Below are 17,379 nucleotides of genomic sequence, written 5' to 3' on the forward strand. Positions count from 1 at the left end.
AATCAGGATTCGCTAAAAATAACTGGTGTATAATAGTATAATGATGATGCATATTGTAGAATAGCTAATAAGAAATAAAATAGGCTTCTAGGTGTATACTTTTTAAAAATAGGTTCAGGTAAAGAAAGAGAGACTTGTGGAAGGAATGCGCACACAAAAAAGACAATAGCCCTGACCGATAAATTGCTCCATGTGGGTTTGTTCCTGCTACCGAATATTTATAGATACCATTTGTAATAGCCAAAGAAGTTTAAAATACACTAAATTTAGTAACACATTTTATAAGGGAATGAGCAGAAAGGTGAAGTGTGGGCTCTAATTGAATTTTAGTTACTCCTGCATCAAATTGGGTTGACTATAATTTTTCATCATTAAGACCCAAGTAGGATCCTTGGATCTAATACCTGATTACTCAAAGAGATTCCCTTTGAAAATAGTGCTGTTTCCGTATCCAGTTGTAGATAGTGGTATTCCTTAATTTCGTATTTACATGATAGTCTGTGTGTGCCACCTGGCCTTGCTGCATGAATTGTACAAATGACTTGGCTGTTGTGGTCATTCATTAATTCATTCATTCAACCAACTTGGCACACAGTGGGTGTTCAGTGTTGGTTAAATTACGTGTCATTCCAAGGCAGCAAGGGAGAAACTGGTAACATGTTTGTTATTTGAGCTTCTCATTTGGAAAGTTCTGAGGGCTTAGTTCTTTCACCTTGGTAGGACCCCTCAAGGAAAACACCAAAGCTTGAGCTCATTGTTCTCCAGCTCCAGAGTTTCCCAAGTGTCTAACCCCATGGGAAGATGGAAAGAAAGTTCCTAGGTCAGTTGATTTAAAATAGATAGAAGTGCATTTGAATGTGACTCACCAAATAATTCTAATGTTGGTTATTGAATTGACTGCATGTGTTTTTTTCCCACGCAGAGTGAGACACAGTTGCTTAGAATACGCAGTGACTCTAAATAACCTCAGGAATGCTCAGTATATGTTTGCTGAGTGAATAATAGTTCAGACACATCTCCTACACTTTGTTGAATTAGAACTTGCCAAGGTCATTAAATGAGTGTTTTGACATGGGTGGGATGAAAAACCTTGGTTATTTCATTTCACATGGTACTTCTCAGAGGTCATACGTTGCCTACTTATGATTACCACAGAGCAAATAGTCAAGATGTTACTTGAGTCTGTGAGCCAGTCCTGGCACAGGCAATGGATTGTCACCACAAATCATAAAACGGGGCTCATGGTATAGCAATATGTGTTAAACAGTTTTCAGAATTTGTTTAACTTCCTGCTAGCATGGACATGTCCCAGTTAGGAAGCACATAGCACTTTTCCCAATTAACAGTGCAAATTGTCATGAGTGCATAGGAATTTGCAATTTGACAAAATCAGGTTTTTGACAGCAGGAGTAATCAGTCTGCAGCTTCGCAAGTAGTAATCTATGATCGAAGTGGCAGGATATATTCTGAATTATGAAAGGTGTATATGCTATATAAGAGGGACAAACCATTAGTATGATTCTGCCCTTCTTACCCCCTTTCTTTAAAAAATGCTGCTTGATTTGAAAGTTGAAAGTAGGGGACACACTCTGCTGAAAGTGATCTCCATCGCTTTCCCCTCCCCAATAGTAGTATTCATTTATTTTCTGTTATATTACAGTATTCTGACAAGTCCCTGTACACCCAGCTGTGCTTTTACCGGTACATTTTTGATGCGGAGTGTGCACTGGAGAAACTTACTACCGATCATGAGAAAGGTACGTTAAAATACTGTAATTACCTTTGAGTTTAAAGTGGAAATTTGCATTATAAAAGCCAGACCTACTGTGTCAGGCTGTTCACGCAGCATCACATTGCTGTCTCAGAAGCAGGCCATGGGGGCCTCTGTGAACACAGGGATCCCCTGCATGAGGGGCGGTGGCATAGGAATCCCCAGCTTTGGCCCCCATAGACTGTTTCACATTGTTCTCTATTAAAGCAAGGCTTTGGGGGAGGAACAGTACAAAAAGGACTCTTTAAATGCTATATTTTGAAAATGCTATTTTCTACAGAGTTTAGTAATTGTAATAAAGTAAGCATAGGCAACGTGATCATTGGGCCTACAAAAACCAGATATTACCACAAAAAAATAGACCTGGAGTGTGTCTCTGCTGTTCGCTAAAAGCCTGGGTTTGTTTTGAGAGAGGGATGGGGTGGAGTTCCTTTATTGACTCCATCCTAAGAGAGTGTATAGGCACCTCAGTCCATATGATCAGGTGTTGCCTGGAACCCTCAGCACTCGGCGTTTCCTTATACAAGACTTGCAGGCACTGTGGGACTTCATGGGTCTGGGAAAAGCTTTGTTACATAACTTAAAGTATTTGAAAATGTCATGACAACTGCATGTTTTTTTTTTCTCCTACCTGAAAATCACATTGACAACTTTTCTAGTATCTGTGAAAAATAAAAAAGGCAAATTTACACATTTTTCTTATTAGTTACCTACAGAGTGTTTATGTTGTTTGTCAGCGAGTATCAATTCAGTGTTTCGTTTGTCGATATTAGGGCTAGAAACAACGCAATGACATAAAAAACCTACAAATATTGTTAGATTTCCCCACATAAGAATCACCATGCTGCCCTTGATTTGGTCTCACTGTTTTTCATTCCAGTCATAATTGACTTGTTTTTGCATCCACAAGATAGGCTAGAAATTATTTTTTAAATGCCTTGACTTATTTGGTTTTGCTGTCCTTGGAGAGAAAACATTTTACAACTGATGGAGAAGTCAGATATTAGAATCTTATCTCTAGATGTTCAACAAGGACTTGGGCTATCTCCACAGCATATTTTCCATGAATTAGTAAAATTAATTATACAGAGAATAAATTTCTTCTGCCTATTAATAACTAGGTTTTAGAACTTTTATTCATGGCCAATGTCTAGCCCATATATACTTGTAATATCATTTACAGCTGTTTTTCTTTTATCCCCAAGGACCTTTCCTGAAGACAGTCATGAGTTGAGAAAATTAAGTACTGATTATCTGAACGCGTTGTCTGTTTCTATCAGATCTGTTACCTCTTTCTGGATATCAATATATTAGAACCTGTTCCCCCATTACTTCTTTTTTTTGAGACAGAGTCTTGTTCTGTTGCCCAGGCTGGAGTGCAGTGGCATGGTCTCAGCTCACTGCAGCCTCTGCCTCCCAGGTTGAAATGATTCTCCTGCCTCAGCCTCCCAAGTAGCTAGGATTACAGGCATGTGCCACCACACCTGGCCAATTTTTGTATTTCTAGTAGAGAGGGAGTTTCACCATGTTGGCCAGGCTGGCCTCAAACCCCTGACCTCAGGTGATCTGCCTGCCTCAGCCTCCCAAAGTGCTGGGATTATAGGTGTGAGCCACTGTGCCTGGCCAACCCATTATTTCTTTCTAAATCTATTCATCCTAGATTGTTTTCTATATGTTATTTGAGGGGAAAGATTCCTCTTACCTCTAAAATTCTTATCTGAGAGGCAGAATCAGTCTTATGATCAGCAGTTTTCAAAAAGTCTGGCAACTCTTGGAGGCATGTAGAGGAGTGATCTGGAAAGTCACTGGAAATTTAGCCCATCCTCTTAGAGGACATTGAGAAGTGCACATTATTACACCCACAGAAAATAAGAGGAAATAAGTAGCCGCTTGGAAGCCTCTTGCTTGGCTAAAAGGGAAAAGTATTGACAGGATCTGTACACTCAGAGTTTACTGTAGTCCCATTTCACAAGTTTAAGAATCAGCACACTTTTTTATTGTTTGTATCTAATAATATACTACCCAGCAATTTGGGGCAAAAATGGCATTGAGTTATTGATGGGTTCTTTTACATGTCAGAGGGCTAAAGAAAATAAGATGAGAAGAGGAAAAAAATATATGTGACTGAAGGAACTTCATGTTATGTTCCAAGAGCCCTTTTGTTTTATTTATTGAATTTTACCTATTGAAACTCTGAATTTCCTGCTGCTTATTTATTATTCCTAAATTACAGTTTGGGAATGAGTGAATTAGCTGAAATTTACATGCTCCGGGCATTTTCAGATCATGCAGTAATGCTAAGTGGTATTAGGGTATTCATAAGTGGTGGGATATAAACCAAAACTTGGGGGCACACTTACCAACAGCAGAGGTTTCCTAACACATGACATCTGATAAGCCCTCTCCTAAGAGTCACCTGGGGCATATTAAAAACCCAAATCCATAGGTCCTATGCCCACAGATTCTATCTAATTCAGACGATGTCGGGGGTAGAGCTTAGGAAGCTATAATTTTTTGATAATTCCCCCAGATAATTCTGACGTGCAGCCAAGTTTGAGAACCCCTCTCCTGGGCACTCTAAAGACATGGTTGGATGGTTTCTAAATAAAAGAGAATTACAAGGTCATAGTTCATGGGGAACAATGGGGGAACAAGAATATTCTTGTTATATTATAGGGGAAAACACCATAAATTTAAAATAACATAAGAAATAAAATTGACTTCTCACTTTATAAGTTGAAGTGAATTCTCTTTTGATTTGCTATTCAAGGGAGACCTGCTATAAAAATGAGTTTAAAATCTAAGGGAACCAGAGGGCAAATATATTTATTCAATTTGGACCGTGGCCAGAACACCAGTAGATGTTAACATCAGAAGTCCTCTGAAAAATAACAGTCGTTACACACAGTTATATTATTGAGAATGGAGTCTAAGTGTCTTCTGTCAACAAGTGCCCTGTAACTGGTGTGTGAAGTATTTACTGTAGACTCTCCCTTACTGTCAGTACCTAGCAACATTTCCTTCACTAAGATTGTTTTACCATTTCCATCATAAAGCCCATGTTTTAAGGGTTGTAACTGGATGGTGGTTTTAATTTTTGTTTGAAACTTGGCAATTTGACTTAGAAAAACACGTACAAATTATTTGAAAGAGGTTTATTTTTATGGTGAAAAGTAGCTCTTGTCAAAGCTTTTTCTGTGCTTTGCTTTCAAATGAAAGTTTACAGGCCATTAGTCCATAATGTGAATTAACCCCATTTGATATTTTTTCCTTCCTTTAAAATGGCAAAGGACTGTTATTCATGTTGGTGAAGTGTTTACTACATATTTGCTGTAACTGCATTACATTTTTAAAATCTTATTTCTGTGGGACTTTGGCATTATTATTGTAACTGCTCCAGAATGTACACAGATGGCATAATGGATTCAGAGGCGGTTTTACAGGAACATAGGGGCAATCTATGAAGTAAAAATCCATTTCCAGGATGGCAGCATGAAATGGTCCCATTTGGCTGCCTCATCCCGTGGTGCCTTGGCCTGAGTAGGGGTAAGTGAATAGTTTAGGGGAAACCTGAATCAGTTCAAATCTAAGTCTCCTTAAAAATGCAGGAAGAAAAAAGTCTCTTAGTTTTCTGAACTGAACCTTTGTTGTTGTTTATTCAGAAACAGTAAAAACAATTTATATATAGTTCCTGTTATGTGTTGAGTGACATTCCTCATGTCAGAGGAACAAAGGTGGATGGCCAACACTCCCTGCCCTGGAGGAGCTTAGAGTCTGTTGAGGAAGGACAGATTCGGCAACAACTAAGTGTGATATGGCCTGAGTGTCACCACCAATATGGTGAAATTATTTTGGAAGCAAAGAGAGGGAGCCACTAACTGCTTTTTCACTTCAGTGTATGATCTTTCTTTAGTTCTAGAAAGAAACATTTTTTTTCTGTTTCTGTTCTCACTTAGTAGATGCTTCTCTCCTTGTATTGTGTCAGCTATTAATAGTAAGATGGTGTATTCATTTGCTAGGACTGCTATAACAAAGTACCATGGATGAGGTGGCTTAACCAACTGTATTTCCTCACATTTCTGGAGGCTAGAAGTCTGAGAGCAAGGTGTCAGCAAGGTTGGTTTCTCCCCAACTTCTTTTTTTTTTTTTTTTTTTTTTTTTTGAGATGAAGTCTCGCTCTGTCACCCAGGCTGGAGTGCAGTGGCGCAATCTTGGCTCACTGCAACCTCTGCCTCCTGGGTTCAAGCAATTCTCCTGCCTCAGCCTCCTGAGTAGCTGGGATTACAGGTGCACACCACCATGCCCGGCTAATTTTTGTATTTTTAGTAGAGACGGGGTTTCACCATGTTGGTCAGGCTGATCTCGAACTCCTGATCTCGTGATCAGCTTGCCTTGGCCTCCCAACGTGCTGGGATTACAGGTGTGAGCCACCACACCGGGCCAGGTCTCTCTTCAACTTCTAAGGGGCTATCTTCTCCCAGTGTCTTCCCTCTGTACCTAATCTCCTCTTCTTATACTGACACTGGTCATATTGGATTGGGTCCCACCCTAATGACCTCATTTTACCTTAATTCTTTAAAGGCCCGATACAGTCCATTTTAATACAGTCCACTCCAGATACAGTCTCATTCTAAGGTACAAAGGGTTAAGACTTCAACCCACCTTCAGTATGAATTTTGGGGGGACGCAATTCAGTCCATAACTGATGATCTACTTGAATTTCTTAATAAATTCCTTTGAACACATTGGATTTGTCTCTGCCAGAATTGGAACACTAGGATGTAGAATTCTGTTGAGGACAGAAATTGGAGTTGCAGCATGGAGGCTAGCTAAAAGATGACGATTTACCCATAGGAGAACTATCTGTTGGAAAGCCTGACTTCCCAACTGGGGTCTCTTTAGGCTTAGATGGACTATTCTTCAAGTCACCCTGTTTCTCGCAAAGTTCTATGGGCAGCCTTGAGCATCCCAGCATCCTGAGCTGCACCTGCAAAGATTGCAGTTTTCTTGCTCCTCTCAACCAGGTGAAATCCCACATTCACTTCCCCTCTTGAGCCTCATATGCTTTCTTTTCTTTTTTTTTTTTCCCCCTTAAACTTTTCAGTTTCTTGTCATCTCTTTTATTCTGTCTTTTCTTTAGGCCTGGCGGTGACATCTGTAGGCACTCTTGTTTCCTAACATGTCACCCAGAAGAACTAGGCTTCTCCTTTTAAAGTATTTTATAGTTTCCTATTGTCCTTTCATGTGTGTAACACAAGTTCTCACAGTACTCCTGTGAGGCAGCAGTGGATTATGCTCATTATATTGATGAAGAAATTAAAGTTACTAAAGTTCCTTGACATTTGCAGATTTAACGCCTGTCGCTTGAACTCTTTGCAAGTGATACTGAAGGTAGGTAACATGTTGTGTGTGTTATTTTGCTGATGCCAAATTTAAATTGAACTGAAAGAATATCCAGTCACTTAACTAATGAGCAAGCCAAGCCAACTGCTCCTCACCCACACTGCCACGGGGTCTTGTTCTGTGTTCCCCGTCAGCTAGGTAGTTGTACTCATGAAGTGCTAATAATTATATTATTTTGTGGAAAATGGTCTCCAAAACAAAGACAACAGCTAGTATTGAAAAGGGTCTTAAAGGTAGTATTTTTTAAGCCAGAAAATAAGAGTTTTACAGAAGAAATTATATGCTTTAGTGTATATGGGAATTTGGAGATTTTGGAAAGTCTCAAGATGGGTCCCATTTCAGTGTTAAGGATTTCCGCTATATTTCCTGAACTGTTAAAGTGAAAGCAGGAAAGTTTCATCATGAAAGTAGCAAAGAGCCCCTGTGGTCCTCTCTCAGCTAGTCGATGTCCTTAGAATTTACTTGGTTAAATCCTTAACAAAATATTAAAAAGAAAACTGTGTCAGAGAGCACCTGTCTGGTCCATTTCTTCTTAGGCCACTTTGTGAAGCCCACTGGTTGTGTTATTCCATTGAAAAACTGTTGCTGAACTTTGGGGACAAGCTTTTTCTGTTTTTAATAACTAATAACAGGTAAAGCACACACAAAACAGTTCACATCTATTCATTCTTAAAATTATATATTTTTTATAATTGTGCAATTTTCTTTATAAAAATAGATTTTAGGCCGGGCGCGGTGGCTCAAGCCTGTAATCCCAGCACTTTGGGAGGCCGAGACGGGCGGATCACGAGGTCGGGAGATCGAGACCATCCTGGCTAACACGGTGAAACCCCGTCTCTACTAAAAAATACAAAAAACTAGCCGGGCGAGGTGGCGGGCGCCTGTAGTCCCAGCTACTCGGGAGGCTGAGGCAGGAGAATGGCGTGAACCCGGGAGGCGGAGCTTGCAGTGAGCTGAGATCCGGCCACTGCACTCCAGCCTGGGCGACAGAGCGAGACTTCGTCTCAAAAAAAAAAAAAAAAATAGATTTTAAGATGGGTAACTGTAAACTGCATTTTTTATTTCATTTTCTTACAAATAAAAAAATGATCTGAGGGTTTTTAAACATTCTTTCTTTGATTAGTTTAAGGGGATTTTTATGGTAGGAGGCTCTGACTTGACACTTCAGAACATAGCTATCTGTTTATTATAAAGAAGTGATTGTGGCGCTTCCAAGATGGCCAAATAGGAGCAGCTCCAGGCTACAGCTCCCAGTGTGAACGACACAGAAGATGGGTGATTTCTGCATTTCCAACTGAGGTACCGGGTTCATCTCACTGGGGCATGCAGGACAGTGGGTGCAGCCCACCAAATGAGAGCCGAAGCAGGGTGAGGCATCACCTCACCTGGGAAGCACAAGGGGTGAGGGAATTCCCTTTCCTAGCCAAGGGAAACCGTGACACACAGCACCTGGAAAATCGGGTCACTCCCACCCTAATCCTGCACTTTTCCAAGGATCTTAACAAACGGCACACTGGGAGATTATATCCCACACCTGGCTCGGAGGGTCACACGCCCACAGGGTCTCCCTCATTGCTAGCACAGCAGTCTGAGATCTAATTGCAAGGCAGCCCCGAGGCTGGGGGAGGGGCGCCTGTCATGGTGAGGCTTGAGTAGGTAAACAAAGCAGCCAGGAAGCTCGAACTGGGTGGAGCCCACCGCAGCTCAAGGAGGCCTGCCTGCCTCTGTAGACTCCACCTCTGGGGACAGGGCATAGCCAAACAAAAGGCAGCAGAAACCTCTGCAGATTTAAATGTCCCTGTCTGACAGCTTTGAAGAGAGTAGTGGTTCTCCCAGCACGGAGTTTGAGATCTCAGAATGAACAGACTGCCTCCTCACGTGGGTCCCTGACCCCCAAGTAGCCTAACCAGGAGGCACCCCCCAGTAGGGGCAGACTGACACCTCACATGGCTGGGTACCCCTCTGAGACGAAGCTTCCAGAGGAATGATCAGGCAGCAACATTTGCTGTTCAGCAATATTCACTCTTCTGCAGCCTCCACTGCTGATACCCAGGCAGACGGGGTCTGGAGTGGACCTCCAGCAAACTCCAACAGACCTGCAGCTGAGGGTCCTGACTTTTAGAAGGAAAACTAACAAACAGAAAGGACATCCACACCAAAACCCCATCTGTACGTCACCATCATCAAAGACCAAAGGTAGATAAAACCACAAAGATGGGGAAAAAACAGAGCAGAAAAGCTGAAAATTCTAAAAATCAGAGCGCCTCTTCCCCTCCAAAGGAATGCAGCCCCTCGCCAGCAATGCAACAAAGCTGGACAGAGAATGACTTTGACCAGTTGAGAGAAGAAGGCTTCAGATGATCAAACTTTTCTGAGCTAAAGGAGGAAGTTCGAACCCATCGCAAAGAAGCTAAAAACCTTGAAAAAAGATTAGGCGAATAGCTAACTAGAATAACCAATGTAGAGACGTCCTTAAATGACCTGATAGAGCTGAAAACCATGACACGAGAACTACGTAACAAATGCACAAGCTTCAGTAGCCGATTCGATCAGCTAGAAGAAAGGGTATCAGTGATTGAAGATCGAATAAATGAAATGAGGCAAGAAGAGAAGTTTAGAGAAAAAATAGTAAGAAGAAATGAACAAAGCCTCCAAGAAATATGGGACTATGTGAAAAGACCAAATCTATGTCTGATTGGTGTGCCTGAAAGTGATGGGGAGAATGAAATCAAGTTGGAAAACACTCTGCAGGATATTATCCAGGAGAAATTCCCCAACTTAGCAAAGCAGGCCACCATTCAAATTTAGGAAATGCAGAGAACGCCACAAAGATACTCCTCGAGAAGAGCAACTCCAAGACATATAATTGTCAGATTCACCAAAGTTGAAATGAAGGAAAAAATGTTAAGGGCAGCCAGAGAGAAAGGTCGGGTTACCCACAAAGGGAAGACCATCAGACTAACAGTGGACCTCTTGGCAGAAACTCTACAAGCCAGAAGAGAGTGGGGACCAATATTCAACATTCTTAAAGAAAAGAATTTTAAACCCAGAATTTCATATCCAGCCAAACTAAGTTTCATAAGTGAAGGAGAAATAAAATCCTTTACAGACAAGCAAATGCTGAGAGATTTTGTCACCACCAGGCCTGCCCTACAAGAGCTCCTGAAGGAAGCACTAAACGTGTAAAGGAACAACCAGTACAAAAACATGCCAAATGTAAAACATGCCAAAATGTAAAGACCATCGATGCTAGCAAGAAACTGCATCAACTAACGAGCAAAATAACCAGTTAACATCATATTGACGGGGTCAAATTCACACATAACAATATTAACCTTAAATGTAAATGGGCTAAATGCCCAAATTAAAAGACACAGACTGGCCAATTGGATAAAGAGTCAAGACCCATCAGTGTGCTGTATTCAGGAGACCCATCTCACGTGCAGACATACACATAGGCTCAAAATAAAGGGATGGAGGAAGATCTACAAAGCAAATGGAAAACAAAAAAAGGCAGGGGTTGCAATCCTAGTCTCTGATAAAACAGACTTTAAACCAACAAAGATCAAAAGAGACAAAGAAGGCCATTACATAATGGTAAAGGGATCAATTCAACAAGAAGAGCTAACTATCCTAAATATATATGCACCCAATACAGGAGCACCCAGATTCATAAAGCAAGTCCTTAGAGCTACAAAGACACTTAGACTCCCACACAATAATAATGGGAGACTTTAACAACCCACTGTCAACATTAGACAGATCCACGAGACAGAAAGTTAAGGATATCCAGGAGTTGAACTCAGCTCTGCAACAAGCGGATCTAATAGACATCTACAGAACTCTCCACCCCAAATCAATAGAATATACATTCTTCATAGCACCACATCGCACTTATTCCAAAACTGACCACATAGTTGGAAGTAAAGCACTCCTCAGCAAATGTACAAGAACAGAAATTATAACAAACTGTCTCTCAGACCACAGTGCCATCAAACTAGAACTCAGGATTAAGAAACTCACTTAAAACCGCCCAACTACATGGAAACTGAACAACCTGCTCCTGAATGACTGACTACTGGGTGCATAATGAAATGAAGGCAGAAACAAAGATGTTCTTCGAAACCAATGAGAACAAAGACACAACATACCAGAATCTCTGGGACACATTTAAAGCAGTGTGTAGAGGGAAATTTATAGCACTAAATGCCCACAAGAGAAAGCAGGAAAGATCTAAAATCGACCCCCTAACATCACAATTAAAAGAACTAGAGAAGCAAGAGCAAATACATTCAAAAGCTAGCAGAAGGCAAGAAATAACTAAGATCAGAGCAGAACTGAAGGAGGTAGAGACACAAAAATCCCTTCAAAAAAATCAATGAATCCAGGAGCTGGTTTTTTGAAAAGATCAACAAAATTGATAGACTGCTAGCAAGACTAATAAGAAAAGAGAGAAGAATCAAATAGGCACAATAAATAATAAAGGAGGTATCACCACCAATTCCACGGAAATGCAAACTACCATCAGAGAATACTATAAACACCTGTATGCAAATAAACTGGAAAACCTCAAAGAAATGGGTAAATTCCTGGACACATACACTCTCCCAAGACTAAACCAGTAAGAAGTTGAATCCCTGAATAGACCAATAACAGGCTCTGTAATTGAGGCAATAATTAATAGCCTACCAACCAAAAAATATCCAGGACCAGACAGATTCACAGCCGAATTATACCAAGAGGTACAAGGAGGAGCTGGTACCATTCCTTCTGAAACGATTCCAATCAATAGAAAAAGAGGGAATCCTCCGTAACTCATTTTATGAGGCTAACATCATCCTGCTACCAAAGCCTGGCAGAGACACAACAAAAAAAGAGAATTTTAGACCAACATCCCTGATGAACATCGATGCAAAAATCCTCAATGAAATACTGGCAAACTGAATCCGGCAGCACATCAAAAAGCTTATCCACCATGATCAAGTGGGGTTCATCCCTGGGATGCAAAGCTGGTTTGACATACGCAAATCAATAAACGTAATCCAGCATATAAACAGAACCAAAGACGAAAACCACATGATTCTCTCAATAGATGCAGAAAAAACCTTTGACAAAATTCATGCTAAAAACTCTCAATAAATTAGGTATTGATGGGACATGTCTCAAAATAATAAGAGCTATTCATTATTTTGACACATTTATTATTTATTATTTATTTATTATATATTTATTATATATAAATATAATGTATATAATATATATAATATATTATATATAAATACATATTTAATATAATGTATTTAATATATTTTAAATATATTTAATATATTTAAATAAATATATAATAATTATAATGTATATAATATATTTAATAATAAATATACTATATTTATTATTATTTAGCTATTTATTATTTATGACACAACCACAGCCAATATCATACTGAATGGGCAAAAACTGGAAGGATTCCCTTGGAAAACTGGCACAAGACAGGGATGCCCTCTCTCACCACCCCTGTTCAACATAGTGTTGGAAGTTCTGGCCGGGGCAATCAGGCAGGAGAAAGAAATAAAGGGTATTCAATTAGGAAAAGAGGAAGTCAAATTGTCCCTGTTTGCAGATTGACAGATGACATGATTGCATATTTAGAAAACTCCATCGTCTCAGTCCAAAATCTCCTTAAGGTGATAAGCAACTTCAGCAAAGTCTCAGGATACAAAATCATTGTGCAAAAATCACAGGCATTCTTATACACCAATAACAGACAAACAGAGAGCCAAATCATGAGTGAACTCCCATTCACAATTGCTTCAAATTGAATAAAATACCTAGAAACCAAACTTACAAGGGATGTGAAGGACCTCTTCAAGGAGAACTACAAACCACTGCTCAATGAAATAAAAGAGGACACAAACAAATGGAATAACATTCCATGCTCATGGATAGGAAGAATCAATATCGTGAAAATGGCCATACTGCCCAAGGTAATTTACAGATTCAGTGCCATCCCCATCAAGCTACCAATGACTTACTTCACAGAATTGGAAAAAAACTTCTTTGAAGTTCATATAGAACCAAAAAGGACCCCTTATTGCCAAGACAATCCTAAGCCAAAAGAACAAAGCTGGAGGCATCACGCTACCTGACTTCAAACTATACTACAAGGCTACAGTAACCAAAACAGCATGGTACTACTACCAAAACAGAGATGTAGACCAATGGAACAGAACAGAGCCCTCAGAAATAATACCACACATCTACAACCATCTGATCTTTGACAAACCTGATGAAAACAAGAAATGGGGAAAGGATTCCCTATTTAATAAATGGTGCTGGGAAAACTGGCTAGCCATATGTAGAAAGCTGAAACTGGATTCCTTCCTTACACCTTATACGAAAATTAATTCAAGATGGATTAGAGACTTAAATGTTAGACCTAAAACCATAAAAACCCTAGAAGAAACTCTAGGCAATACCATTCAGGACATAGGCATGGGAAAGGACTTCATGTCTAAAACACCAAAAGCAATGGCAACAAAAGCCAAAATTGAAAAATAGGATCTAATTAAACTAAAGAGCTTCTTCACAGCAAAAGAAACTACCATCAGAGTGAACAGGCAGCCTACAGAATGGGAGAAAATTTTTGCAATCTACTCATCTGACAAAGGGCTAATATCTAGAACCTACAAAGAACTCAAACAAATTTACAAGTAAAAACCCCATCAAAAAGTGGGCAAAGGATATGAACAGACACTTCTCAAAAGAAGACATTTGTGCAGCCAACAGATACATGAAAAAATGCTCATCATCACTGGCCATCAGAGAAATGCAAATCAAAACCACACTGCGATACTATCTCACACCAGTTAGAATGGCAATCATTAAAAAGCCAGGAAACAACAGGTGCTGGAGAGGATGTGGAGAAATAGGAACACTTTTACACTGTTGGTGGGACTGTAAACTAGTTCAACCATTGTGGAAGACAGTGTGGCGATTCCTCAAGGATCTAGAACTAGAAATACCATTTGACCCAGCCATCCCATTACTGGGTATATGCCCAAAGGATTATAAATCATACTACTATAAAGACACATGCACATGTATGTTTATTGCGGCACTATTCACAATAGCAAAGACTTGGAACCAACTCAAATGTCCATCAATGACAGACTGAATTAAGAAAATGCAGTGCATATACACCATGGAATACTATGCAGCCATAAAAAAGGATGAGTTTGTGTCCTTTGTAGGGACATGGATGCAGCTGGAAACCATCATTCTCAGCAAACTATTGCAAGAACAGAAAACGAAACACTGCATGTTCTCACTCGTAGGTGGGAACTGAACAAAGAGTACACTTGGACACAGGAAGGGCAGCATCACACACTGGGGCCTATTGTGGGGTGGGGGGAGGGAGGATAGCATTAGGAGATATACCTAATGTAAATGACAAGTTAATGGGTGCAGCACACCAATATAGCACATGTATGCATATGTAACAAACTTGCACGTTGTGTACATGTGCCCTAGAACTTAAAGTATAATAAAAAACATAAAGAAGTGAGTGTAGAAATACATAAAGAATTTTGGTAAAAAAAAAGTGGTTTGTATAATCTTGAGCCTCTGGGGATTGTTATTGTTAGATATTACACAGTTATAATCTTTAATGTCAAAGAATTACAGTATAATGATAAAATACAAAACTAGGTAACTTATGATTCTAATTTGTGGTGTATGTGCAAGGTAGAAAAATTAGTAAGGAACCCTAGAATTTGTTATAGTTATCTCTAGGTGGATTATAGATTTTCTTTTTCTTTATAATTTTATGTATTTTCTACATTATATATTCTGAGCATGTACTGCTCTCAACATCAAAAAAATTATAAGCACTGAAATGTTATAGAGAATGTTACTCAACTTGAAGTAATTACCCAAATAATTTCACAGTTGAGGGAAAAAATAACATAGAAATGAACCCAAACCAGCTTTTTTTCTACGTGTATTCGTGTATTTTTTCCAAGTCAAACGTAAGGCCTTATTACTCCAAGTGTGATCAGTATCCCAGCCGCATAGACATCACCTGGGAGCTTGTTAGAAATGCAAACTATCAGACCCTCCCCAGACCTGCTGCATCAGCATCTGCATTTTAACAAGATTCTCAGGTGATTCCTCTGCGTGTTAAAGTTTCAGAAGCACTGATCTAAGACACTCTCCTTTCTTAATAACTAAAGCCTACTTCCATTTTATTCATTCATTGATTAGGGCTGTCCATTGGTAAAACTTCAAAACGACAACTATGCAGGCTACAGAAGGACTACCCAAGTTTAAGGTAGAATTCATATCACAACCTGGCCTTTTGAAATATGTTTTTATTAAACTAAAAATGCAGTGGCCTGACAAGGGCTAAGAGGGGGAAAAAGCAAAAAAGCATGAGTTCTTCCACTTTGTTTCTTTGTAACTAGAAGGAACAAGGGAGAAGTAAATTAGGATTTTCAAAATAGCTTTCAGCTTTTTAAGATTAGCGGCTTATAAAAGAAAGAACTAAGGCTGGGCACAGTGGCTCACGCCTGTAATCGCAGCACTTTGGGAGCATTTTGGCAGGTGAATCACCTGAGGTCAGGAGTTTGAGACCAGCCTGGCCAACATGGCGAAACCCCGTCTCTACTAAAAGTACAAAAATTAGACGGGCAATGGTGGCACATGCCTGTAATCCCAGCTACTCGGGAGGCTGAGGCAGGAGAATCGCTTGAACCCAGGAGGTGGAGGTTGCAGTGAGCCGAGATCGCACCATAGCACTCCGGCCTGGGCCACAGAGTGAGACTCCATCTCAATAAAAAAAGAACTGGAGTGTAGTTCTACACCCACTTCATGTAAGGGCCACTCTCTGTGTGCCCAGAGTAAAATTTCACCCTGTCACTACCTTCTGGACTTCATTACAACATTGATTCAGAAGTATTTTGTAAAGATTTCAAGGCATTGAACTAGATTCTTTTAATGGAAACAAGATTCTATTTCTTAAATTTTGCTATTGAAAAAGTTTATTTTGAAATTTTCTTTTTCCTACTGTCACTGACTTTTCTGTGATGTTTTTATACTCGCTACAAGAATGAGAAAGTTGATATTGTCTGATGGCAGCATGGAGCTGCTAACACTGGTTTATTTTTCTCTGTGGATACTGCCTGTTTTGTTTTTTTTGTTTTGTTTTGTTTTTTTGTTTTTACTCAAGATAACTTTACAATGTGACAGAAGAGAAACTACATTTTTCAGGAAATGGTCACTTTAGTTGCTTTCCCCATAGGTAGAAGTGTCTTGGCTCTGTACATTTTCTGCCATCCTCCTCAAGATAGCTAAGTTAGTATATGAAAGTTGCCATTTTTTGGAGCAGCCAGTTTCCAGATACTAATTATGTGTGTTTAAGCCCATTTCTGTAAATATGCAGTCAACATTTGCACTTTTATGTACAAAGAGACTTAGAGGCTTTCTATGATAACAGATGTGTTACTCACTCGTTCTATAAAATCATTTCCCATTATGTCTTTTTAGTGGGCAAGTTCCTTTCCCCTTTTATAGTGACAAGTACAGCAACACAAGGGCTCTGCCATGTCTAGGTGATAATGTGGTTGATGGTCTGCATTTGCAAAGCATATTGTCATTTTTTTAGTAGGAAAAGTACCAAAGATTGATAAGATTTTTTTCATGTACTTAAAATATGCTTCTATCACCAATGATGAAAAAAATGAAACAATTCTCAAGCGTTTAAACCATAATGTGAGCTAATCACTTTATTTTGAAGAAAAGTATTTTTAAATAGTTGAGCTAGTGAATTTACTTTTAAAATGTATTGTGCTTACACAGTAGATGGTTTTATTTCCATGATGTTTTTTACTACATAATTATACATCTTAATTACGTAATTACTATCATAATTATTATGTAATTGCATGTACTTCCACTAATTACAAAATCAGGAAGTGTAATTATCTAGTAAAAACTTTATGAAATTTCATGCACTAAAAGTTACTTAAAAGGCTATTCCAGTGGTCTAGTGGAAGGCTTTCCATGGTTAGTCTTCTTAGTCATAACTTTAGTTTAGGGCTTGAACTCATAGGCCAGGTCAAGGATAACTGCCAACAGACCAACCCTAAACTGAGTGAGTATTGTGTTATAGGTAAGATAGGCTTTGTCCCTTGTGATTTAAAAAGTCA

The 17,379-nt window shown here is 39.4% G+C and overlaps 1 protein-coding gene across 2 annotated transcripts in view; it reads left to right on the plus strand.

Annotated features, from left to right (window-relative positions):
- POLA1 (DNA polymerase alpha 1, catalytic subunit) overlaps positions 1-17,379 on the plus strand; it is a 308,750-nt gene that overhangs the window by 234,446 nt on the left and 56,925 nt on the right. For both annotated transcript variants that reach the window (XM_025373524.1, XM_025373525.1), the window contains exon 36: positions 1,661-1,757. In XM_025373524.1, the coding sequence (XP_025229309.1) occupies positions 1,661-1,757 (97 nt within the window). The remainder of the gene's footprint in view (positions 1-1,660; positions 1,758-17,379) is intronic.

This window comes from Theropithecus gelada, chromosome X (assembly GCF_003255815.1).
Source record: "Theropithecus gelada isolate Dixy chromosome X, Tgel_1.0, whole genome shotgun sequence".
Taxonomy (NCBI): domain Eukaryota; kingdom Metazoa; phylum Chordata; class Mammalia; order Primates; family Cercopithecidae; genus Theropithecus; species Theropithecus gelada.